The sequence below is a fragment of the Oncorhynchus mykiss genome, chromosome 21 (assembly GCF_013265735.2).
Source record: "Oncorhynchus mykiss isolate Arlee chromosome 21, USDA_OmykA_1.1, whole genome shotgun sequence".
Classification (NCBI taxonomy): Eukaryota; Metazoa; Chordata; class Actinopteri; order Salmoniformes; family Salmonidae; genus Oncorhynchus; species Oncorhynchus mykiss.
In genome coordinates, this window is record NC_048585.1 from 40,201,536 (window position 1) to 40,226,958 (window position 25,423).

At 40.2% G+C, this 25,423-nt stretch overlaps 1 protein-coding gene across 3 annotated transcripts; it reads right to left on the minus strand.

The window, feature by feature from the left end:
- Positions 1-534: 534 nt before the first annotated feature.
- Positions 535-9,096, minus strand: LOC110500402 (NACHT, LRR and PYD domains-containing protein 1 homolog). 3 transcript variants are annotated; one of them, XM_021577760.2, is made up of 9 exons: positions 9,022-9,096; positions 8,746-8,827; positions 3,084-3,121; positions 2,874-2,938; positions 2,518-2,738; positions 2,141-2,400; positions 1,639-1,764; positions 1,358-1,490; positions 535-1,074 (listed from the first exon to the last, which is right to left on the minus strand). In XM_021577760.2, exons 2-9 carry the CDS (start codon positions 8,765-8,767, stop codon positions 782-784), a joined length of 1,158 nt encoding a protein of 385 aa, XP_021433435.1. In that variant the 5' UTR covers positions 8,768-8,827; positions 9,022-9,096; the 3' UTR covers positions 535-781. The 3 variants fall into 3 exon arrangements, with proteins under 3 accessions (XP_021433435.1, XP_036813709.1, XP_036813710.1); XM_036957814.1 differs by lacking the exon at positions 9,022-9,096 and having other exon boundaries at positions 8,746-9,015; XM_036957815.1 differs by lacking the exon at positions 9,022-9,096 and having other exon boundaries at positions 2,874-2,985; positions 8,746-9,015.
- Between the last annotated feature and the right edge of the window lie 16,327 nt (positions 9,097-25,423).

The following is a 25,423-nucleotide window of genomic DNA, read 5'->3' on the forward strand; positions in this document are numbered from 1 at the left end:
CTGAGCGGCCTTTCAGGTTATGTCGATATAGGACACGTTTTACTGTGGATATAGATACTTTTGTACCTGTTTCCTCCAGCATCTTCACAAGGTCCTTTGCTGTTGTTCTGGGATTGAGTTGCACTTTTCGCACCAAAGTACGTTCATCTCTAGGAGACAGAACGCATCTCCTTCTGAGCAGTATGACGGCTGCGTGGTCCCATGGTGTTTATACTTGCGTACAATTTTTGTACAGATGAACGTGGTTCCTTCAGGCGCTTGGAAATTTATCCCAAGGATGAACCAATTCATCTCAAGGCTGATTTCTTTTGATTTTCCAATGATGTCAGGCAAAGAGGCACTGAGTTTGAAGGTAGGCCTTGAAATACATTCATGGGTACACCTCCAATTGACTCATGATATCAATTAGCCTATCAGAAGCTTCTAAAGCCATGACATAATTTTCGGGAACTTTCCAAGCTGTTTAAAGGCACAGTCAATTTAGTGTATGTCAACTTCTGACCCACTGGAATTGTGATACAGTGAATTATAAGTGAAATAATCTGTCTGTAAACAATTGTTGGACAAAGTAGCCTATAGTTTTGGCAAGGAATTTGTGGAGTGGTTGAAAGACTTATGTTGGAGTCATTAAAACTCGTTTATGTAAACTTCCGACTTCCAACTGTACATGTAGAAATAAAAGGAATGATATAAAGAAATAAAACAAAGTGTAACTGACATCATTCATGCTCTTTCCCCCAAAAATACATTTCAAATGCCCCCCTTTCACCAACCTAGCTCATCATTCCAGCTTCAGGTGATTGATTAGGTATGGCTCCAGCTCTGTCAGGATCTCTAAGAACCGATCTTTGCATTCGGGGCCACACCCTTTTAAGGGCCCATCAAAGAGCGCCCTCATCTTCTTCTGGTTATTTCTTTCAGCTATCACGTCACTGTAGCCATCAGCAGTGATGACTCCACTCTTCAGGAGTCTGTCCAAGATGGGACCGACTTGGCTCACTCTGTCAATCAGGGCTGTCTGGTGGAGGTCCACAAAGTGCTGGTCTGAGGTCAAGATGGAACCCCTGTATTCAGCTATAAAGGAAACTGATACAATTAGTTTGCCTTTACTTATGACCCTTAAACACATTTCTAGGACGGGATTCAATCAAAGGCGCAGTATTGGCAAGTGCATTACAGTTGACTTTTTAATATAGTTTACGACTGAGCTGATATCAGCAGTGTTTACCGTGAATGTAAAGGAATATGCCTTTTAAAAGCGAATTGTCTGTCGTGCAGCATGCAACTCGCCTGAGGAATCCCGGCATTAAACTATATTTGACATTTATGGTTACTAAGCCAATGGATCTTTTCTGACCTGCTCGTATTTCGTGGTTCCATATGGTTTGTTTACGACTTTTACAGCTTAGGTTCAGACTGAAGTCTAAATCTGCGTCTCTTATAAACACCTCAAAGAAGTTTGGTGGGTCAACATGTGCGAGCTCCAATCTCTGAGACAATAGATAGATAGATAGTGTTAGACTAACAGACATGGAACATAGTTTCTTGAAATTAGTCATTCTTGGGGGGGGGAGGGGGGTTCTGGGAATGTGCAATGTTTTGGATTTCATTAATGTTCTATACAAGTTCAAACCGTACACGAGGGTTAACATCAGAAGGACAGGATGTTGTGAGGTAGAAATCACTAGTCAACCATTGGGACTTCTCTGGTCTTGGTGTTAGGATCCTTGTGGATCCATGACACTTCTCCTGTTTCTCCACTGCCTGTAGAACAAGCAAACATATCCATCACTGTCTATTGCAGTGTATACTTCCAATTACCATTTGTTCTCAACATTGTTTGACAAGAAAAAAACTATAACATGGGTGCTAAATGTCATAAAAAAATCCAAGTCCAGGCACATGTGTGGGTTTGAAAGTTGATAAACCTTTAAAATGTGTGGGCTAAGTCATTAAAATACACCAACACGTCTTGGCTAACGCTTTGATCAGGGTGCCTGATTGTTTTACGTTTGTCTGATCTGGAGTGTTTCGATTTTTTTTTTTTTAAAGTCAATGGAAATTGTTGCTGGGGACCATCCTGGTTGAATAAATACCGTATATGGAAGTAACAATGAGGAAGAGAGTTAGCCTTTATAACCTGTGTTAGTGCAGGATCACATGGCATCAGATAAGCATGTAGCGTGAGGTGTGCTGTCCTGGCTCGGTAGATCTGCAAGTCACAGTGCACGGAACACCCTAATGCCTGCAGGATAACACCTCTCAGAGAGAAAGATGGATGGAGAATCTTGACGTGGAAGCGGGTGACCTTATCCACTTGTTCTATGGACACACCACGGCCTTCTACATGAAGAACTCTCACTTTCTGCTTTATAGCGGGATCATAACGATCTCCAACCCCTAAAATGGACAGAAACCAGAACATTATCAGTTTGATTAAAACATTTATTTTAATATGTATTGAGAATTCCCAGGTAAATAAAACAATGTCTTGTTCAGTATTGCTGATATCCATACGTGCACCAAAACAGGCAAAATGTGGCAGATGCACTTCTTTCAGTTTTCCTTCAATGATTTTGATGTCCAGTAGGGGGCCTGCTTGCCTGTACCCCATGCTTTGTAGCACTGCCCTGTGAGGATCCCAAGAGCTGAAGTGGTACAGAAGTGTGACTTTGCTCTCACATACCCAGCGCAGCCCTGATATTGTGCACTCATAGCGTCCTGCGATAGATTCAAGTCTGGAAGAAGGGAATGCAAATTAGGTAACCAAAATAATAAATAAACTGAATTACTAAATCCTCTGTTGATCAGGATTTGTTTGTGACAGATGCTAATTATTGAGGTAGAGGCGAAATTAAGTCCAAGGTGTTTACCTGTAGATTGAAATCTCATTTTCTGTAGACACTAACGGCTCAAGCGCAATCCACATTTCTGCGGTCTGTTTAGGATTGAGCCAACCAAATATGGTAAAACCTTCAGATTAATCTTTCAAAAATATTTGAAAATTATTGCAACAACAGTTATGAGCAGAATAAGAGTAGAATAAGTAGATTCTTCATAATATCAACATTTTGTCTTCTCACCTTAAGATGGCTGCAACTCAAGCATTCCATCAGAGTATCTGAAGACAAGTCACATAATAAATAAATAAGTAAATGAATTAAATAACCAGACAATGCATGTATCTATCAAGTAAGAGAGTGATTTTAGGAATGAACCCATCCATGAATAATGAATAAACCCAAAAGAAATGGACTATCCAGATACTTTAAGCACATTATCATTTGATTAGCTTTATTTTCAACAAGGACCTCAGCCACCCGAGCCATGGCCTGTTCTCGCTTTCTGGATGGTAGCGGGGTGGTCAGTACAGGTGCATCAAAGCTGAAATGGGGGGGGGGGGGGGCTGCCATCTTAAGCTGATAAAACAACTATCTCAAAGCCATCAGACTTTCAAATAGTCACCACTAGCCGGCCTTCACCCAGTACAGCGCCCTGCCCTGAACTTTAGTCACTGTCACTAGCCAGCTACCACCCGGTTACTCAACCTTGCACCTTAGAGGCTGTTGCCCTATATACAGTGCGTTTGGAAAGTATTCAGACCCCTTGACTTTTTCCACATTTTGTTACGTTACAGTCTTATTATAATCAAATCTCCACACGATACCCCGTAATGACAAAGCAAAAACAGGTTTTTAAAATGTTAGTACATTTATACAAAATTAACAGAAATACCTTATTTACATATGTATTCAGACCCTTTGCTGTGAGACTCGAAATTGAGCTCAGGTACATCCTGTTTCCATTGATCATCGTTGAGATGTTTCTACAACTTGGAGTCCAGCTGTAGTAAATTCAAATGATTTGACATTATTTGGAAAGGCACACACCAGTCTATATAAACGGTCCCACATCTGTGATAGGATTGTATTGAGACACAGATCTGGGGGGGAAGTGTACCAAAACGTTTCTGCAGCATTGAAGGTCCCCAAGAATACAGTGGCCTCCATTAGTCTTAAATGGAAGAAGTTTGGAAACACCAAGACTCTTCTTAGAGCTGGCCACACAGCCAAACTGAGAAATCAGGGGAGAAGGGCCTTGGTCAGGGAGGTGACCAAGTACCTTCCAGAAGGACAACCATCTTTGCAGCACTCCATCAATCAGGCCTTTATGGTAGAATGGCCAGACGGAAGCCACTCCTCAGTAAAAGGCACATGACAGCCCGCCTGGAGTCTGCCAAAAGGCACCTAAAGGACTCTGACCATGAGAAACAAGTTCTCTGGTCTGATGAACCCAAGATTGAACTCTTTGGCCTGAATGCCAAACGTCACATCTGGAGAAAACCTGGCACCATCCCTACAGTGAAGCATGGTGGTGGCAGCATCATACTGTGGGGATGTTTTTCAGTAGCAGGGACTGGGAGACTAGTCAGAATCGAGGGAAAGATTAACAGAGAAAAGTACAGAGAGATCCTTGATGGAAAACCTGCTCCAGAGCGCTCAGGACCTCAGACTGGGGCAAAGGTTTACCTTCCAACAGGACAACGACCCTAAGCACACAGCCAAGACAATGCATGAGGACTCTGAAAGTCCTTGAGTGGCCCAGCCAGAGCCTGGACTTAAACCCGATCGAACATCTCTGGAGAGACCTGAAAATAGCTGTGCAGCGACGCTCCCCATCCAGCCTGACAGAGCTTGAGAGGATCTGCAGACAAGAATGGGAGAAACTCACCAAATACAGGTGTGCCAAGCTAGTAGTGTTATACCCAAGAAGATTTGAGGCTGTAATCGCTGCCAAAGGTGCTTCAACAAAGTACTGAGTAAAGGGTCTGAATACTTATGTAAATGTGATATCAGTTTGTGTGTAGATTGATGAGGTGGGAAAAAACAAGTTAATCCATTTTAGAATAAGCATGTAACGTAACAAATTGTGGAAAATATCATGTGGTCTGAATACTTTCCGAAAGCACTGTACACAGTCATGTAACACTGGTCTTTTTAATAATGTTTACATACCTTTTAACCCACTTTATATGTATATAATGTATTCTAGTCAAGGCCTATCCTATTTAACTATTGCTGTACATATACCATTCTATCCTATGTATTGCACTAAATACAGTACTAGTCAAAAGTTTGGACACCTAGTTATTCCAGGGTTTTTGTTTATTTTTACTATTTTCTACATCGTAGAATAATAGTGAAGACATCAAAACTATGAAATAACACATGGAATCATGTAGATTCAAAAAAGTGTGCCGGTGGGACTTTTCAGCCGGGTACCCACGTTTAGTTTTCGAAATTATAGTTTCCGGATTTGACCATATAAATGACGTAAGACTCGTATTTCTGTGTGTTATTATGTTATAATTAAGTCTATGATTTGATAGAGCAGTCTGAGTGGTGGTAGGCAGCACCAGGGCCGTGTTTTTTGTGGAGGGATGGGTAACGATGCTTCGAGGGTGACTGTTGTCGATGTGTTCCTTGTTCGAGCCCAGGTAGGGGCGAGGAGAGGGACGGAATCTATACTGTTACACTGGCAATACTAAAGTGCCTATAAGAACATCCAATAGTCAAAGTTATATGAAATACAAATGGTATAGAGAGTCCTATAATAACTACAACCTAAAACTTATTTTTAAAATTATTAGTTTACTCCCTTTTTTTCTCCCCAATTTCGTGGTATCCAATTGGTAGTAATTACAGTCTTGTCTCATCACTGTAACTCCCGTACGGACTCGGTAGAGGTGAAGGTCGAGAGCCATGTGTCCTCCGAAACACAACCCAACCTAGCTGCACTGCTTCTTAACACAATGCACATCCAACCCGGAAGCCAGCCGCACCAATGTGTCGGAGGAATCACCGTACACCTGGTGACCTGGTCAGCGTCCACTGCTCCCAGCCCGCCACAGGAGTCACTAGTGCGCGATGAGACAAGGATATCCCTGCTGGCCAAACCCTCCCTAACCCGGACGACGTTGTGCCAATTGTGCTGTCGCCCAATCGCGGCCGGCTGCGACAGAGCCTGGGCTCGAACCCAGAATCTCTGGTGGCACAGCAAGGGCCGCGATGCAGTGCCTTAGACCACTGCGCCACCCGGGAGGCCAACCTAAAACTTCTTACCTGGGAATATTGAAGACTCATGTTAAAAGGAACCATCAGCTTTCATATGTTCTTATGTTCTGAGCAATGAACTTAAACGTTAGTTTTTTTTACATGGCACATATTGCACTTTTACTTTCTTCTCCAACACTTTGTTTTTGCATTATTTAAACCAAATTGAACATGTTTCATTATTTATTTGAGGCTAAATTGATTGTATTGATGTATTATATTAAGTTAAAATAAGTGTTCATTAAGTATTGTTGTAATTGTCATTATTAGAAATAAATAAATAAAATTGGCCGATTAATCGGTATCTGCTTTTTTTGGGTCCTCCAATAATCGGTATCGGCGTTGCAAAATCATAATCGGTCGACCTCTAGTCCAACCACACCAAGACAGTTGTGAAGAGGGCACGACAAAACCTATTCCCCCCCTCAGGAGACTGAAAAGATTTGGCAACACTCCTCAGATCCTCAAAAGGTTCTACAGCTGCACCATGGAGAGCATCCTGACAGGTTGCATCACTGCCTGGTATGGCAACTGCTCTGCCTCCAACTGCAATGCACTACAAAGGGTAGTGCGTACGACCCAGTACATCACTGGAGTCAAGCTTCCTGCCATCCAGGGCCTCTATACCAGGCGGTGTCAAAAGCCCTAAAAATTGTCAAAGACTCCAGCCACCCTAATCAGACTGTTCTCTCTGCTACCACACGGCAAGCAGTACCGGAGTGGGGTGCAAATTGGGACATCTCCTGGCACAGACTCCACTGGAACGTTGAAAACGTCATAATATGCGCTCAGCAGCTGTTCTTTGGTTAACCTCTCTTGGGTAGGGGGCAGTATTTTCACATCCGGATGAAAAACGTGGCCAAAGTAAACTGCCTGTTACTCAGGCCCAGAAGCTAGGATATGCATATAATTGGTATATTTGGATAGAAAATACTAAAGTTTCTAAAACTGTTAAAAAGAATGTGAGTATAACAGAACTGATGTGGCAGGCGAAACCCCAAGGACAAACCCCCCCCCCCCCCCCCCCCAACAACAAAAAAATGTCAGCCTATCACTATTTTTCAATGGCTGTCACTTTTATTATAAGGCTAAATCTTCCCAGATTGCAGTTCCTATGGCTTCCACTAATGTCAACAGTCTTTAGAAAGCGTTTCAGGCTGGTTTTTGGAAAAATGAGCCAGAAATTGTAGTTTTTCTAGGTGGCTCCCATTTTTGCTGTAGTGTTTCCAAGCGTGTGAATCAGAGTGCGTTCTTTGGTATTTTTCTCCGGTAAAGACGACAACGATTCTCCATCTTAAATTGTATCGTTTATTTACGTATTAGGGTACCTAAGGTTGGATTATAAACGCTGTTTGACTTGTTTGGAAAAGTTTATTAGTAACGTTTGGGAATCATTTTGTATGCATTTTGATGGAGGGAAACTGGGTGGATTATTGACTGAAGCGCGCCAGCTAAACTGCATTTTTATGGATATAAAGAAGGACATTATCGAACAAAAGGACCATTTGTGATGTAACTGGGACCTTTTGGCGTGCCAACAGAAGAAGATCATCAAAGGTAAGGCATTTTGTATATCGCTACTTCTGACTTTCGTGTCGCACCTGCCTGGTTGAAATATGTTATTTCGTTTAGACCACTTCTGACACCATGTTTAATTGAAGAAGCCAACAGTGCATTCGCCAGAGTGTATCAACTTCCATATCCCGCTTGTAGAACAATGGTATCCGGTCTATAACCTAACAGTTAAGCACCATACCAGCAGGTGGCATCCAAGCCTTACACATAACAGTTTCCACTTCACAGTAACAGCACTTACAGTTGACCGGGGCAGCTCTAGCAAGGCAGACATTTGACAAACTGACTTGTTGGAAAGGTGGCATCCTATGACGGTGCAAAGTTGAAAGTCACTGAGCTCTTCAGCAAAGCCATTCTACTGCCAATGTTTGTCTATGGAGATTGTATTGCTGTGTGCCTGATTTTATACACCTGTCAGCAATGGGTGTGGCTGAAATAGCCGAATCCACTAATTTGAAGGGGTGTTCAACACACACACACACATACATATATATATATATATATATACATATATATATATATATATATATATATATATATATATATATATATATATTTAGATGAGCAATGTCAGGAGTCCGGAGTGTGTCAACACTCCGGACTCCTGACATTGCTCATCTAAATATTTATTTATTTCTTAATTTAAACATGTATATGTGACCAATAAAATGTGATTTGATTTATCTTCACATAGCTTTAGACACACTTCTGGGAAGTCAACCACCTTTGTGGAAATTCATGTTTGTACTCAGTTCTTTACATAGTACATCAAATGTACTTTATAAAAGCCCTTTTTACATCAGCAGTTGGCATAAAGTGCTTTACAGATTGGGTAGCCTATCTAAAACTCCAAAGAGCAAGCAATGCTGGTGCGGAAGCAAGTTACTTGGCTACAAAAACTCCCTTCAAGGCAGGAACATAGGAAGAAAGCAAGGCTCTTCTGTCTGTGCCTGGTGTATTTATTTATGCGCACACTTTTTAATGCACATACAGTCGCCCTACAATGAAATAACAAGAGTAGCCCTACCTCACAGAAGAGTATCGGCATAACACTCACCTTGTTGTTTTAACGTGGCCATTTTCGTCCGATACAGTTCAAATGGATAATGACGTCAGCTGCCTGCTTCTGTCTGGTTCAACTGTAATTCACAACAGGACGTCGAGTGCTAGTTTACTTTCTCCAAATGCAGCCTTATTTTGACATATCTCAACCTGTGTTATTTTCTCCCTGTAACATCCACTAAATGCATATACAATAACAAATAATCCTCTCTCAGAAAATGAAGAGAATGAAAAAAAGAAGACTCTTTCCCGGATGTGAGAAAGTACGTACCTAGTGAGAAGGCTGGAACGCCCTACCGATGTGAAATAGTAGTGGAATCAACGGTTGGCCTTCAAGATAAAAGTTCTGAAATGAAACTAATGCAAATCAATACAAATAGTGGAATCACGTCATTTGGACTCGATAATGCTACATATGGTTGGAATGTTATATCAATTCAACAAAAGACAATAATGATCTAATTTGACCCCCAAGAAAGCTACACCGCACTGTGGATATATTAAGACTTCAGAATTGCATTGGGGGCATACTTATATGCACATAACAGCCTTACCTATGAATTGTGCACACATGATATGGGGTATCAGTCTACTCAGTGACACCCACAGAACACAATTCTGAAGAGTTTATACAAATATTAGCATCATAGCTCTTATTGCGAGACTTGACTGTGGGAAATCACCTCCCCAGTCAGCCTTTTATCCGTATTGACATTCTTATTGCACTGTAGCCCTACAACCTTACCTATGGATTGTGCACCCATGAAATGGTGTATCATCCTACTCAGTGACACCCACACAGAGGCATCCTGCCCATAGGGTGCATGCCTCTGGTGCAGCTTGCATTCAGAGGTCCCATGTAGAGCTCCCTCATCTGGGGCTTTCGGCCAGCACTGTAGCCCTCGACAGTGACAGCTCTCTTCGCCAGACGTTTCTCCAAGATGGGCTTGGCACACTCTCTGGATCAGGGCCACAAAGTGCCAGTCTGAAGTAAAAATGGGACAGTGCACAAGCCTAACTACTTTTTCATGTGATGAAATCTTAGTCACAAATTCAATAATTGTATTAACTAAACATATATTACACACACGGACAGTTTATTTGGATCGCTCCTACAAGACGGTGAGTCACGTGGCCATGACTTGCTAAAAGCAGGGCGACAAGCATCGATGCATTCAGTTACTGTGGGGCAATGTGCTGGCAGGGGCTCATTAGCATATTTGGTGGCATGATCTAAAATATGTCATATTTGTCAATGGAAATGTTATTCAAGTTTAAGTGGTTTCATTGTTATGAGTACCTCTTTTGAATGTTGAGTACCTCTTTTGACATGATCAGTTCTGCAATTGTTGTAGGAACTAGGGCTGTCCCTGAATAAAAATCTTTTGGTAGATCGAGAATTGCATGTTCCCTTCGACCAATCAGTAGGTTGGAATTGAAAAACGTGTATTTTTCCACATGTAGACAATCTTATGTGTTTTAATCAAATCAACTGTATACACTGAGCGAACTGTTTGATGAAATAATTATGGCACACAAATGGTTGAGGTAGTTGATGACGTCGCAGGTGGCAGCGTAGTAGGCACAGCTTGTCCCATTAATCATAAAAATGGAGGATTAGCTGATAACTGAGAAACAAACATTCTAGATAATATAGAGAACCTTGGAACTATTTACTGATCATCATTTTGATCTGCTTGAAAAAGAATCAGATACATCGAAGAGAACAAGACCTTTCTTTGAGTGAAACTGAAAATGTAACATCGGAGGGGTACATTTATTTGTAACCATGTCTCAAGAAGATAGAGCATTGCTTACAAGCATGACTGAGGAGTTTAAAAAAAATGGATCTATTGCTTGTGCTACTGGGGGAGGTTGAGGCCCTAAAAACAGGAATATATAACAGTAATAAAATTATGAAAGAAATACGAGCGGAAATAAGAAGTTGAAAACTACCGTGGACTCCCTAAAATACACTACAGAGAGGCTACTGTATGATAAAACAATGAAAGCCGAATTACTTGATCTAAAGTGCAGAAGTATGACTGATAATATTGTTAGAATTGGAATAAAGGAGGATAAATGAAAACTATCAGTCAACAGAGGAAAAGTTCAAGGTGTTCGTGAAATGTAATCATGATGACGGACGAACAGGTAGATACAATTGATTTTACAATGGGCTCTCACCGTTTCGGTGATGGCTGTGTCGATTGTAAGTTAAACTTAGGTATTCCTTTATGGGTAGTGTGATGACTAAGACACATTTTTACTGGCAGTCATTAGCGGCCGTTAAAATCTATGTTCCTTTTTCCTTCCTTTTTTTGTCAGAATAAAACAGGATATAATGAGGACTACATGAATTATGTCTTAAATGTAATGGACATAAAGATCTAGTCTTGCGAAATATATAGGTTGTTTCTCTTAATTTTTCAAACATTTTTCAAACAATTGGATCCAATGAACTGAGCAGGCTGGGCTGATATGCTTATAGCCTTGCTAGGACTTTCTAAATATGAGCATGCATTTAAAAGATTGTGCTGTTATAATTTCTATTAATATGATCTATTATCGTTTGTTTTTTTCTTCTGTTTTCCATGCTATTTGGTTAGTTCTCTTAAAAAGCACCCTCAAAGATATGCAATAGACCTACAGGGCTTTGAATGTGGCAGATGGCAGTATTGAATTGTGTCATCATGGGACTGCCCATATTTCCTTTCCATTTAAAAAAACAGGAGGCCTCTTACACTTCAATGTTGTGATGCAAAAATCCTGGCGAAATGCACAGCACATAGAATCAAAAAGGTTTTACCAGATCGGTCTATAAAAAAATTGTCAGATGAAGCAGATGCTAAACTACAGGACTGCTTTGCTATCACAGCCAGGAACATGTTCCGGGATTCTTCCGATGACGTTGAAGGAATACACCACATCAGTCACTGGCTTTATCAATAAGTGCATTGAGGACGTCGTCCCCACAGTGACTGTACGTACATACCCCAACCAGAAGCCATGGATTACAGGCAACATTCGCACTGAGCTAAAGGGTAGAGCTGCCGCTTTCAAGGTGTGGGACTCTAACCCGGAAGCTTACAAAGAAATCCCGCTGTGCCCTGCGACGAACCATCAAGCAGGCAAAGCGTCAATACAGGACTAAGATTGAATCATACTACACTGGCTCCGACGCTCGTCGGATGTGGCAGGGCTTGCAAACTATTACAGACTACAAAGGGAAGCACAGCCGCGAGCTGGGTGAGGGTAGGTAGCAGCACATCTGCCACGCTGATCCTCAACACTAGAGCTCCCCAGGGGTGCGTGCTCAGTCCCCTCCTGTACTCCCTGTTCACCCACAACTGCATGGCCAGGCACGACCCCAACACCCTCATTAAGTTTGCTGATGACACAACAATGGCCTGATCACCAACAACGACGAGACAGCCTATAGGGAGAAGGTCAGAGACCTGGCCGGGTGGTGCCAGAATAACAACCTATCCCTCAACGTAACCAAGACTAAGGAGATGATTGTGGACAACAGAAAAAGGAGCACCGAGCACGTCCCTATTCTCATTGACGGGGCTGTAGTGGAGCAGGTTGAGAGCTTCAAATTCCTTGGTGTTCACATCAACAACAAACTAGATTGGTCCAAACACACCAAGACAGTCGTGAAGAGGGCACGACAAAGCCTATTCCCCCTCAGGAAACAAAATATATTTGGCATGGGTCCTGAGATCCTCAAAAGGTTCTACAGCTACAACATTGAGAGCGTTCTGACCGGTTGCATCACTGCCTGGTACAGCAATTGCTCGGCCTCTGACCACAAGGCACTACAGAGGGTAGTGCGTACGGCCCAGTACATCACTGGGGCAAAGCTGCCTACCATCCAGGACCTCTACACCAGGAGGTGTCAGAGGAAGGCCCTAAAAATTGTCAAAGACCCCAGCCACCCCAGTAATAGACTGTTCTCTCTACTACCGCATGGCAAGCGGTACCAGAGTGCCAAGTCTAGGATAAAAAGGCTTCTCAACAGTTTTTACCCCCAAGCCATAAGACTCCTGAACAGGTAACCAAATGGTTACCCGGACTATTTGCATTGTGTGCCCCCCAACCCTTCTTTTACGCTGCTGCTACTCTCTGTTCATCATATATGCATAGTCACTTTAACGATACCTACATGTACATACTACCTCAATAAGCCTGACTAACAGGCCTTGCTACTCTTTTTTCAAATGCCTCTTTACTGTTGTTTTGTTTCTTTTCTTACCTACACACACACACACACCTTTTTTTTCACACCATTGGTTTGATCCTGTAAGTAAGCATTTCACTGTAACCTGTTGTATTTGGCGCACGTGACAAATAAACTTTGATTTGATTTGATTTGAGATATTGTTCATCCTGATCATACAGGTTTTCTACATGGATGATACATTGGAGATAATATACGACAATTAGTTGAAACAATTGAACATTATGAAACATCAAAGATACCAGGCCTGGTCTTCATAGCAGATTTTGAAAAGTTGTTTGATAAAGTAGGACTAGAATTGATCTATAAATGCCTGGATTACTATAATTTCAGTGAATCTCTTATACAATGGGTTAAAGTTATGTACAGCAACCCCATATGTAAAATAGTATATATTGGTTACTTCTCAGAAAGTATTGATATTTTAAGAGCAGTTAAACAAGGCTGTCCATTGTCTCCATTTCTATTTAGTATGGCCATTGAAATGCTAGCTATTAAAATCAGATTCAACAAAAACATCAAGGGGTTAGAAATCCAGGGGATAAAAACAAGTGTCAATGTATGCCAATGACTCAAGTTTTTTCTTAAGTCTGCAATCTGGATCCCTGCACAGTCTCATTGAAGATCTTGATCACTTTTCTAGCCTCTGGACTAAAACCTAAGAATGACAAGTGTACCATATTACGTATCGGATCATTAAAAGACACAGTGTTTATACTACCTTGTAGTTGACCAATAAAATGGGTAAATTAGACATACTTGGTATTCACATTTCAATTTTTTTAAATGAACTTACCACAATCAATTTCAATGGAAAGTTTACAAAAAAATACTGTAGATTCTATTCTACAACCATGGAGAGGTAAATACTTGTCTATTTATGGGAAAATCACATTGATAAACTCTTTGGTCCTATCACAGTTTACTTACTTACTAATGGCACTACCTACTCCCGACAACTCAATTTTTAAATCACTTGAACAAAAAAGATTTCCTTTTATTTGGAATGCTAAGCCAGACAAAATTAAAAGTGCCTATTTATAAAATGAATATGAGTTTGGGTGGCTAGAATTATTATATATTAAAGCTTTAAACCTCTCACTAAAAGCTTCACTCTTACATAAGTTATTCTTAAACCCAAAATGGTTATCCAGTAGATTATTAAAAAAGCCTCATCCTTTGTTCAAAATGGCCCTTTTGCCTTTATTACTTCTCATTTCCAACTAATTGAAAATGTTTTTTTTAAGCATCACCCTTTCTTAAACAAGCCATACAAAGGTGGTTACAATTTCAGTTTTATCCTCCAGAAAAGATAGAAAAAATATTGTAACAAATGTTATGGTTTAACTCAAATATGCTGATTAATATAAAACATTCTCTATGGAAAAAATGACATTTTTTAAATTAGATTTATGAATGTTATTATGAATAGAAACGGAGTTATGTCACATATGCACCTATTGAAAATATATGGGAATGTCTGCTCAATCCAAACTTACAACAAACTGATAGCAGCATGACTACAAAAATGGAGGAGGCATGTGGAAAAGGGTGAAGGTAGGGAACTTGTTTGCCTGACATATATTAAAGATACAAATTGGCTGAAAGGATTTGGCACATTCATGAATGCAATTTCAGAAATGGAACAGTTTAGGCCTATGTATTGTTTACGCCAGTTAATAAATGGTTGCTTTGTTGTTGTTTTTTAAACTAAAATGCTTGATTGAATTTCAAATCATGAATGACTCCTATGCTGTGTGATGACAAGAACAAATACATTATTGATTGATACAGTAGCCTATATAAGTATTGAAAAATAGGCCTAATTAAGTTATGGTATTAATAAGACTAAACAGGATGTGCTCTTAGGCCTACAGCTCGATGGTGGTTAAACAAGCCTGCTAAACTAAGCCTACTAATGATAATGACCTATTACCTATTATTATAATGATGATCATAATGAATATAATAATAATAGTAATAATAAAAATAAGGAGATCAAGGAAAAAGCAGGGTTATTATTATTATTATTGTAAAAAATGTAAACACTGAATAAATTATAAATAATAGCAGAGAGGCTGGTCTTGGTGGTCACGTAACCAATAGTCTATTAAACAAACAGTCAAAACATGCAACAGAAGCAGGATCTGTCTTATTTCTGTAGACATATATGGATGCTTTATAAAGGTAGTGTAACGGCTTTCTTCCTTCGAAGGAGAGGAGGACCAAAATGCAGCGTAGTTAGAGTTCATGGTGTTTAATAATAAGAGAAACTTAACATGAACACAATTACAAAACAACAAACGTGGCAAATCCGAAACAGTCCTATCTGGTGCAGAGAACACAAAGACAGGAAACAACCACCCACAAAGTGCCCACAGAATATGGCTGCCTAAATATGGTTCCCAATCAGAGACAACGATAGACAGCAGCCTCTAATTAAGAACCTATCTAGGCAACCATAGACCTACAAACTACCTAGAAAGGAAACAGCCCCATAAACATACAAAAACCCCTAGACCAGGAAAAACACATAAATCCCCCATGTCACACCCTGACCTAACCAAAATAATAAAGAAAACAAAGATAACTTAGGCCAGGGCGTGACAAGCCAGGCATATTTAACAGTTAAGTCGGGGTTTCCTCTCACCTCGATTTTCTTTTACAATTAAGTCAATTGCTGTTTTCTTGTCTCCTAAATCCGCTGCTGCCTCTGCCGCATTCTTCTCAACACCAATATACTGGTTAACTTTGCTATTATGCATACAGCAACATGGTTAGGGAAAGGCGCAAATTCAACAGCGCACTGATGTGATTCAGAACCCCGGACAGCGACCACTATCCAATGCAGGAGAAAAAGCAATTGTTCTAAAATAATATTATTTGTATTTGTGTTTGCACCATTATCAGTAGCAAATGTCTTAGGGTGTTTTCACACTATATCCCTTTCAGCTAGTGCGGTTCGCTTTATTTTTTTGTGCAATGTGAACACTCCAAAGGAACTCAGACCCCCTCAAAAGAGCCCCTGAAGCTAACCGAACAGAGACTATTTCGAGAGGGGGTCTGAGTTCGCTTCGCTTGAAATTCGCAGTCCGGGTTACCTTTTTTAGGGCAATGTGAAAGCAAAGCTCCCGAGGTTCACTTGTCATTATTCCCGCAATACATTAGACTACTGCAACACCATTTCCCCTCCCATAAACCCTCACATTGGTGACACAAAAGAGAGAAGATTATGATGTTCAGGTTCGCGGGAAACAATGTGAACTGTTCTTGGATATTGAATAGCGATTGTCAAGGATGCACAGAAAGGGTACAACATCTATTCTAGCTCTTAAAAGGGCAGTAGCCTACCATGGGCGTACAAGGTTAAATTACAGCATTATTTATTCTGCAGTTATTCTATTGCTATGTAGATGTTAATAGTGTCTTCTGATTACAATTATTATGTCTCATATTTGAATTAAATGCAATCCAAAAGGTAAGCAGGTATATTTAAGCAGGCTGTCCGATAACACATTCTGATTGAATGGCTTGTCCTACACTTTGTAAAAACCCAGAATGCATGTTACAAAAAAATCTTGGTTCCTTTCTAAACATGGCAATGTGAATGCAAAGAGGACTAGGTCCACAAAATAGGTGAAGTGAACTTGCAGAAGAGTCCTCATTCAAATGCAAGGGCAGTGTGAACACAAAGAGAAACTGAGTTATTTTGCAGTTCACTTTCTTGAGGACTGAGATCGCTTATTTTAAAGAGGACTATATGTGAAATCACCCTTAGACTGATGGACTGTACCACCCCCATGACCTCCACAATGGATCAGTCCACTCAGACAGGCACAAGTCAGACAGGTGTCTTGTACATCATGATTTTTACTTACTCTCTACTAGTTACGTGGGTTATTGTAAAATTCCCTAACTTAATGTTGCTGACCCATCACACTCCACTGACCTGATGATCTGGTAGGAAAGTGTATCGCTTTTTGGCATCATATGCACTTTTGTCAGCATTTAACAAGGCTGCAGAACTGACAGTTCAGTTTACTCAGCACCGTTGACCGCAATTACAGCCTTGAGTCTTCTTGGGTATGACGCTACAAGCAAGGCACACCTGTATGTTGGGAGTTTCTCCAAATCTTCTCTGCATATCCTCTCAAGGTATGTCAGGTTGGATGGGGAGCGTTGCTGCACCACTACTTTCATGTTTCTCCAGAGATGTTTGATTGGGTTCAAGTCCATTTTCTGGCACTCAAGGAGACTTGAGTTCCCAAAAGCCTCTCCTGTATTGTCTTGGCTGTGTGCTTATGGTTGTTATCGTGTTGGAAGATGAACCTTCCCACAGTTTTAGGTAGTGAGAGCTCTGGAGCAGGTTTTCATCAATGATCTCTCTTTTACTATGCTCCGTTCATCTTTGCCTCGATCCTGACTAGTCTCCCAGTCTCTGCAGCTGAAAAACATCCACACAGCATGATGGCTGCCACCACCATGCTTCACCGTAGAGATGGTGCCAGGTTTCCTCCAGACGTGACACTTGGCATTCAGACCAAAGAGTTCAATCTTGGTTTTATCAGAGCAGAGAATCTTGTTTCTCATGTTCTAAGAGTCTTTAGTTGCCTTTTGGCAAACTCCAAGCGGACTGTCATGTGCCTTTTACTGAGAAGTGGCTTCCGTCTGGCCACTCTACCATAAAGGCCTGATTGGTAGAGTGCTGCTGAGATTGTTGTCCTTATGGAAGGTTCTCCCATCTCCACAGAGGAAATCTAGAGCTCTGTTAGCGTGACCATCAGGTTCTTGGTCACCTCCCTGACCAAGGCCCATCCCCCCCAATGACTCAGTTTGGCTGGGGGCCAGCTCTAGGAAGAGTCTTGGTGGTTCCAATCTTCTTCAATTTAAGAATGATGGAGGCAACTGTGTTCAAGGGGACCTTAAATGCTGCAGAAATGTTTTGTTACCCTTCCCCAGATCTGTACCTCGACACAATCCTGTCTCGGAGCTATACGGACAATTCCTTCAACCTCAAGGCTTTGTTTTTGCTCTGACATGCACTGTCAACTGTGGGACCTTATGTAGACAGGTGTGTATCCTTTCCAAATCATGTCCAATCAATTGAATTCACCACAAGTGGACTCCAATCAAGTTGTATAAACATCTCAAGGGTGATCAACGGAAACAGGATGAACTTCAGCTCAAGTTCAAGTCTCATAGCAAAGCGTCTGAATAATTATGTAAATAAGGTAGTCCTGTTTTTTATGTTTAATACAGTTGTAAAAATGTCTAAAAACTTGTTTTTGCTTCGTCATGGGGTATTGTGTGTAGATTGCTGAGGATTTGTATATATTTTTATCCATTTTAGAATAAGGCTGTCATGTCACAAAATGTGCAATAAGTCAAGGGGTCTGAATACTTTCCGAAGGCACTGTAAAGACCAATTATTTAATTGTACGACCGCATTCTGTCCTCTATCAACACTTTTCAAAAACTTTTGGTGCCAGCGAGAATGACATAAGAAAGTAGTCAAGACAACTAGCTTGATTGAGCCTTATAATCTTTGGATGGGCGTATCAGTACACCCAGTCACTACAAAGATACAGGTGTCCTTCCTAATTCAGTTGCCGGAGAGGAAGGAAACTGCTCAGGAATTTCACCAATCTGCAACAGATTAGCCAACATCAAATGAGAAAAGTGGCGACATCTCCCACAAAAATCACGGACAATTGCTGGTTGATAATATCTGGTTGAACGTTACTGAGGTATTAAACTGTATTGAATTGCTTGGAAATCTAGCCAATTGACTAGGAAAGAAAAGATCACTCAAGACAAATCAGTAGGTTAGCAAATATATTTTAATATATAATATAATATTTATAATAATTTTAGCACAATGACAAAATGGCATCATTTCAGTTTAGTCTCATGTAAATCAGGACAAAAGCCACATCTGAAGGTCGGTATTTATTTTAATACATATTGTAATACCTTATATTTGATTTATTTATTTGTTGCTGTCATAAATCCTTTTTTCTTTTCTTGGTCCTGTAAAATAAGAATTCTAATAAAATCTAACAGCATATAGCCTATGGCATCCAGTGGGAGATATGATAACAATGCAAGGTGTGGATGTAGTTGTAATAGGTTGCTTTCCAGGCCGAGTACATTGCAGGCATTGAATTGTATCAACCAATGGTTCTATGCTACGTCTTTGAGTACACAGTACGGCATTAAATTGCCATCATATGATGTGGTTAGTTAATTGTTAAACACCTATCCAGTCGTGAGATCTGGAAGATGTCTGCTATCTAGTCAGTTTGGAATGCGGCCATCCTCTTTACCACATGGTGAGAACAGAGCTTCAAGACAAGCCACTCCTTCAGACTGATGCAACATCCTGTCATTTTGGTAAGATTGAGACCATTTCATTGGCTAATCAGAGGAAACCTGACCTTTGACCTGCATTTATCAAACGTTTTGTTACCACAGAGAGGTTGTGGTTCCGTTATGCTTATGAGTACTACAGTATGCAAGGTACCGCAGGTTGACTAATACTTTTGAACTTACTCACTAAGAACATAGTGGCCTATTGTGTTGTGGCTCAGTGAAGTCAGTCTCCGTCTGTGATGTCATATTTAAACAGGATCAGAAATACAACACTTTCCAACACCCAGATATGATATGCAGTGATCCATTAAGATATACCTTCTCTTACTTTTCTTCACTTCTGAGGGTCAAAATTATGAATAGGGGGAAATGATAATGTATTTAGATAGGCTACTTCTTGCCTGCTTTAAACCCCTGGTGGAATTCCGCCGGAAATCTAAAGCTCCTTCATGTTAAAATCAAACGGTTAGATGCCTATATCTAGGCTACATCCCAATTACCTATCCTTCCACTCAAAGTGTGCACTTGTACACTTCCCTTCGCTGCTTTGAAAGGAAATAGCTGTTATACGAAATATGGTGGAAACTCCCTCTAGCTGGCCCATACCTAGCTACATAGAATGCATTCACGTATGTGTGGGAAGTAGTGACCAGTGTACACTTCAGAAGAAAGGCGATATTATTAGGACATAGACCCTAGTCTATCCTTAACCAAGCACAGGAACGTCATGACTCGTGACCTTACGATGATGACCTCTACTCACGTTGACGGGACCACACCACTGCAGTTACGATGATTAACACTGACCAGCGCCATATATTTAGAGTTCGGCCAACCGTTAGAACGCATAGTGCTTTCAAGTATTCCATTTATCCATTCATGATGAGCGTTTGGATTGTAATTGTAATTCTAGATGTTCAGTTAGATATAGCATTGTTTAAAATGTCAAGAATTCAATGAACTCGATATTGCCAGTGTAATAATGGGAAGCTAACATGGCTGCCATATGGAATATAAGTGCATTATAGAAACACAATGTCCAAACTCTCTAAATATGTGGCCCCGACACCGACCTGAGGGGAGTTCAACAATGTTAGAATACCTAGGAATAATCTCAGTTGAGCAATAAACATTCAAAACTGTAACAGTGAAGCCGCAAATAGCCACTTTAAAAAAAAAGTTTCGACCCAAAACAGACTCTTATTATGTTTGCTGCACACTACCTTTTTAGTCTGTTAATGTTAGCAAACGTTTGCAGCTGGCACAAACCAAATGGAACGTGTTAGCTTCTGTTAGCAAACATTCGCATTGTTGAACTCACCTCTCGCAGAGCACCTTAAAACACGGCACAACAAATGTTGCTAGCTAGTCTCTACTGCAAAAACACACACTTAAAAGGGCTTCTTACAGCCGCCAAAAACGGCCTTCAACTTCCGTCTAAAATAAAGAGTCTCCATCCCGATATCCACCCTAGCATTCATACTGCTGCATTCTAAATAGTACGCCAGTGTGGAATTCGGGACGCAGCCTCTTGAGAGATTGTTCAGTACACATACTGTACACTTGTTTTTATTATTCTGTCATGTTAACAGCACATACAAGCATCAGGATTTGTCAAGTCTCCCATCCGCCTCCCTAGCGGTTTTGCAACTAAACTATAAAGTTGGCACTTTTACTATATGGTGTGAAAGCTTGCTTCTTGTGCATATTAATGTAAATGTTTATTTGAAAATTGTCACGTCACATTTTGCTATTTAGTGCTAGAAGGTTGAATAGTCAGGCTTTAAAAATGCATGGTCACAATTTAAATTGATTTTTGCTCTTTCACTCTTTCTGTCACGCAATGAACGTGAAAATATATATGTTTGTCAATGTTGTTTCTGCTGTACAAATATCTTCCAACTTCAGACATTCAAAATCCCCAACCTCACTAACTTCTTTCCAAGCACACAAAACTCCACATAAAAATACTCAACACAACCTCTCTAGCCTACTATACAGCATCATGTGTGAGTCCTGAAACATTCAACACCTTAAAGGATACGTTTGTCATTTTGCTTCCTAATGTTGGATGGTTCCTTACCCTGAACGTAGTCAATGAGCCAGGACAAACTGTAATGGATAAGGAACCATCAAACATTAAGTTGTATAATAATTAACTTATTCTTTAAAGACCTTTGTAATTTATAGTTCACCAGCCACTTCAAATCCAACTCAGGCCCCAAATTCAATCTACCTTAGATAAAGGAAATCACAATGCAGGTTCACATACTATGTTAACACTGTTGGAATTGTGAGCAGCTAACCAGTTGAAACGTGTTAAAACCGATAAACTTAGCAAGTTGTTAGTCTCAGGGAAATGATTTGATTTGCAATTAGTGTAATTTGGGCCTGGGTTTTCATCTACTGCTACACTGCACTGACTCCAAATGCATCCCTCCTCTACCTCTCTATCCATGGGGTCACAACTGAAAATCAACACTTTTTTTTCCACAGCTAGAAAAAAAAAAGACAAGAAAATGAACAGAACAAACTCTTCTGAGTGAGACTTTTCTACCCAGCGGCCTGCCTTCAGATAGTTACATTTCACGGCACAACAAACAAAAGCATCTCTATCAAAAACAAAGACAATAATCCAATAAAAACAACCACAATGAAAAACAACAACAAATGACGTGAAGAGATAATCACAATGGATATCCTGTTGCAATTTAGCAACTGTCTGGGTAACAGTTTGTGTAGTTTGCGTGTGTGTTGTAAAATACATCCAACGATAAGAAGACAAATTAAATACAATAATAGAATACAATCTGTTTTTTTTTAAGGAAGGACGGTTGTATCTCCTAACTTAATAAAAACAACGCAACCCCTAACTCCATATTTAAAGATAAAAACATGGATAGAGATACAGAGATTAAAATCTAAATTGAAGTGTGGTCTCTGATCAATCCTTATTTAATATCAGATAAGTGACACGTTTTTACCCCGTTTAGTGAACATATCAGAATACTTAAAAAATACAAAAACAAACAATACATTGGCATAAAATAAATTAATCCATTACGAAACCAACATATTGATATAAATTCATCATATATATGTACAACCTAATCCCCCAAAAATTGAAAAGTAAACATAGGAAAATGAACTACTGTCAAATCCCTTCAATCATAACTTCAGTATATTGAATGTAAACGAAGGGATAAAGGGAAAAGTCAAAACTCCTGTAGCTTGAATAGTTTGAATTTGAATTGTAGTTTGATGAGCTCTCTATAACGGTTAGCTTTGTCTTACATTTTAAAATGTTCAGTATAATTTTAGGTCTACGTATGTCTTGGTTATATTGTTACATATCTATTTGTCATATAGGCTATGTTTATTTTTTACTTCGATTTTATGATTTTTTTAATACACATTTTTTTTGCAGCATTCTTTTGTAACTTGATATGTAATTGGTACACGGAATTCCAAATTGACATCATTTGTGAGTGATATGTTGTTATTATTTGTGCCAATGGCCACATAAAAAGCACAGCGATGTCATACACGTGACTTCTAACCAATAAGAAATATATAAAATCCACACCGAGCGCCATGGGTTGGACCCTATTGAGAGTTTTACCATAGATATAGAACACTTGATAGATAGGCTGATTCATGGGGGGGGGGGGGGTCTGAGGAAGACAAAGGGTAAAAGAGGGGGAAGAGAGAAAAAGGGTATGGTGGAATGAAAAGGGGTTGTCATTCTACCTTTTCACAGGAAAGGGGGTTTGCATTCTTAGTAACGAATATGGCAACTTCGCTTCAATGATTTTTCTGGGTGTGAGCTGAAATATAGAAATATGTATATACAGTAGCTACAACCAAACAAACATGGATAACCAAACACATATGTGTTTAGACATGAGAATCATTTGAATGTTGTAAAGTGAAGATTGATCCTTATTGGTATCTGGCCATTGATTTATATTATTAATTTGTTAATTGGTGCATTATGAGTGTTTGTGTGTGTATGTGTGTAAGGTTTATCCATTTCTCTACTGATATCCTACCACACAAATGCTAACATGACACAGTCCATGACCTGTAATGGAATTCTGACTTGAAAAAATTGTCACTTGTACACAAACACAGAGATTCACAATTCCCTACATACTGTAAGCATGAAAAAAACAACAACAACACGCAAAACAAAAACAAGACAAAAACAAACAAGAAAACACCTCCCTTGTGATCCTCATAAGAATCTACACCAAAGAATTTATAAAAAAACAAAAAAAACATTTCCCCCCCAAAGTTTTACAGTAAGGACAATTCCTATGTTTATCTCCAGAACTCTGTAAGTGGTTAGTGCGATAATAGGCCTAAGAGGATCTACAATGGTTGTCTGTCGCAAACTCCCCAGCAAGACGAGCACGTACCTACCTACCTACCTGCCTACCTACCTACCTACCCTGTCGACCTGCACCCACAGATCATAGCGGTTAAGTACAACTGAGTGCCGTTGCCTGCAATACTGTACTCCTTTCTCCCTAGCAACAGATCCAGGATCAGGTTAACCGAACCCTGATTATAACCATACTTTAATGCTGCCCCTAGCAACATATCTCGGATCAAATAACACATTTCAGCACAGGGTTTGTTAGCAGCAGCCACCGCTTCACTATAAAGGGCTGCTGGCTTTGAAAGGGTGACTTGCTTGGCTGTTCACCTTAATACAAATGCTCTGAACATACTTACAATACAATTTTTGACTTCGGTATGCATGAAGAGTCTTTGACTCGGAGTGCTGATCTAGGATCAGTTTTGCCTTTTTGATCATAATGAATACAATTATATAAACAGGGGCGGGGGGGGGGGGGGGGGGGGGGGGGACCTGATCTTAGATCAGGGCTCCTTTTCTGAGACGCTTTGTGAATACAGGCCCTGGTCTACATAATGCGGAGGCGTATATGACAAATAAAGTTAGATGCATAGGATACAAATCAGTTCCAACACTACGATAAACGGCGAGCAATACAAAAACAGATCACAAAATCTGCGATCGAAATAAAAGGCTTGGTCATTGGCACTGGGGGGAGGGAAAGAGGGAATGGGGGGAGAGGTGAGGGTAGGGGTTATAGGAGAGAAAAGTGTTTTTTTGTTGTTTTTTTTCAGAGAAAGTGGTGGCCATTGTGCTGTGACTATACAATTATCGAAAGGTCTGTGTGTAAGTCTTTCTGAGCTCTTAGGACATCAGAAAAGGTTCCATTCGGCTCAGGAAACCTCGGGAGCCTTAAGCTCACACACAGGTGATCACTGTCCCTGCCTAGACCCTTTAGGTTAGCAGACATCTACACGGACCACTCGCAAAGTGCTCAGCAAACTTACAATATAAGTCCCCTTCTTTACGAGTGAGACTGAACTTGATGTGTGCGGCAGTGGAGGTTGCTGAGGGGAGGACGGCTCATGGTAATGTCTGGAACGGACTATGATGGAGTCAACGTGTTTGATGCCATTCTATTCACTCCAATCTGGCCATTATTATGAGTCGTCCTCCCCTCAGCAAGTCTCCACTGGTGTGCGGGTGCAACCACACTTGCACACATACTTTTTCACATTTGACACATTAGTTGTCCCATACACCAATTCTGCCAAGGCTTCTTCGTAGGGATTGAAACACAGTGTAAATATACGTAAATTAGTAATTATTTCATTTGAATCAACAGTCTTGTTTTTTTAATTTATTGTTGTACAATGGCTGAGACAGCTCAAAAATGCGTTAGGGATTAGGGATGAGATTATTCAGAGTGTAGTTGACTGTTGTGTGTTTATTGATGACTCATGCAGTACTTGGGCATTTCACAAAGGAGATTAATGAACAATTGACTGTATATCATTGATTTATATATTCTACTTTGTTTTCATGATATTGAGCCTGTTTTTTTTCTTTCTGCCATTTTGTTCTTTCCTTACATTTCCTTTCAGAAGCACTCGTCTTCCCTGCTCTGTGATTGGTCAGTTGTTTTACGTCCTGAAAAACTATTCGGCTGGAATTCCGAGTGGCATAGTCTGAGCA

Excerpts from the sequence above, each read along its gene's own strand:
- LOC110500402 (XM_021577760.2), bottom strand. The coding sequence starts at position 8,767 with ATGGCCACGTTAAAACAACAAG. Across the intron at positions 2,939-3,083 it reads TGAGTTGCAGCCATCTTAAG|ACCGCAGAAATGTGGATTGC; the intron begins GTGAGAAGACAA and ends AATCCTAAACAG. Across the intron at positions 2,401-2,517 it reads TTTTGCCTGTTTTGGTGCAC|GGGTTGGAGATCGTTATGAT; the intron begins GTATGGATATCA and ends TGTCCATTTTAG.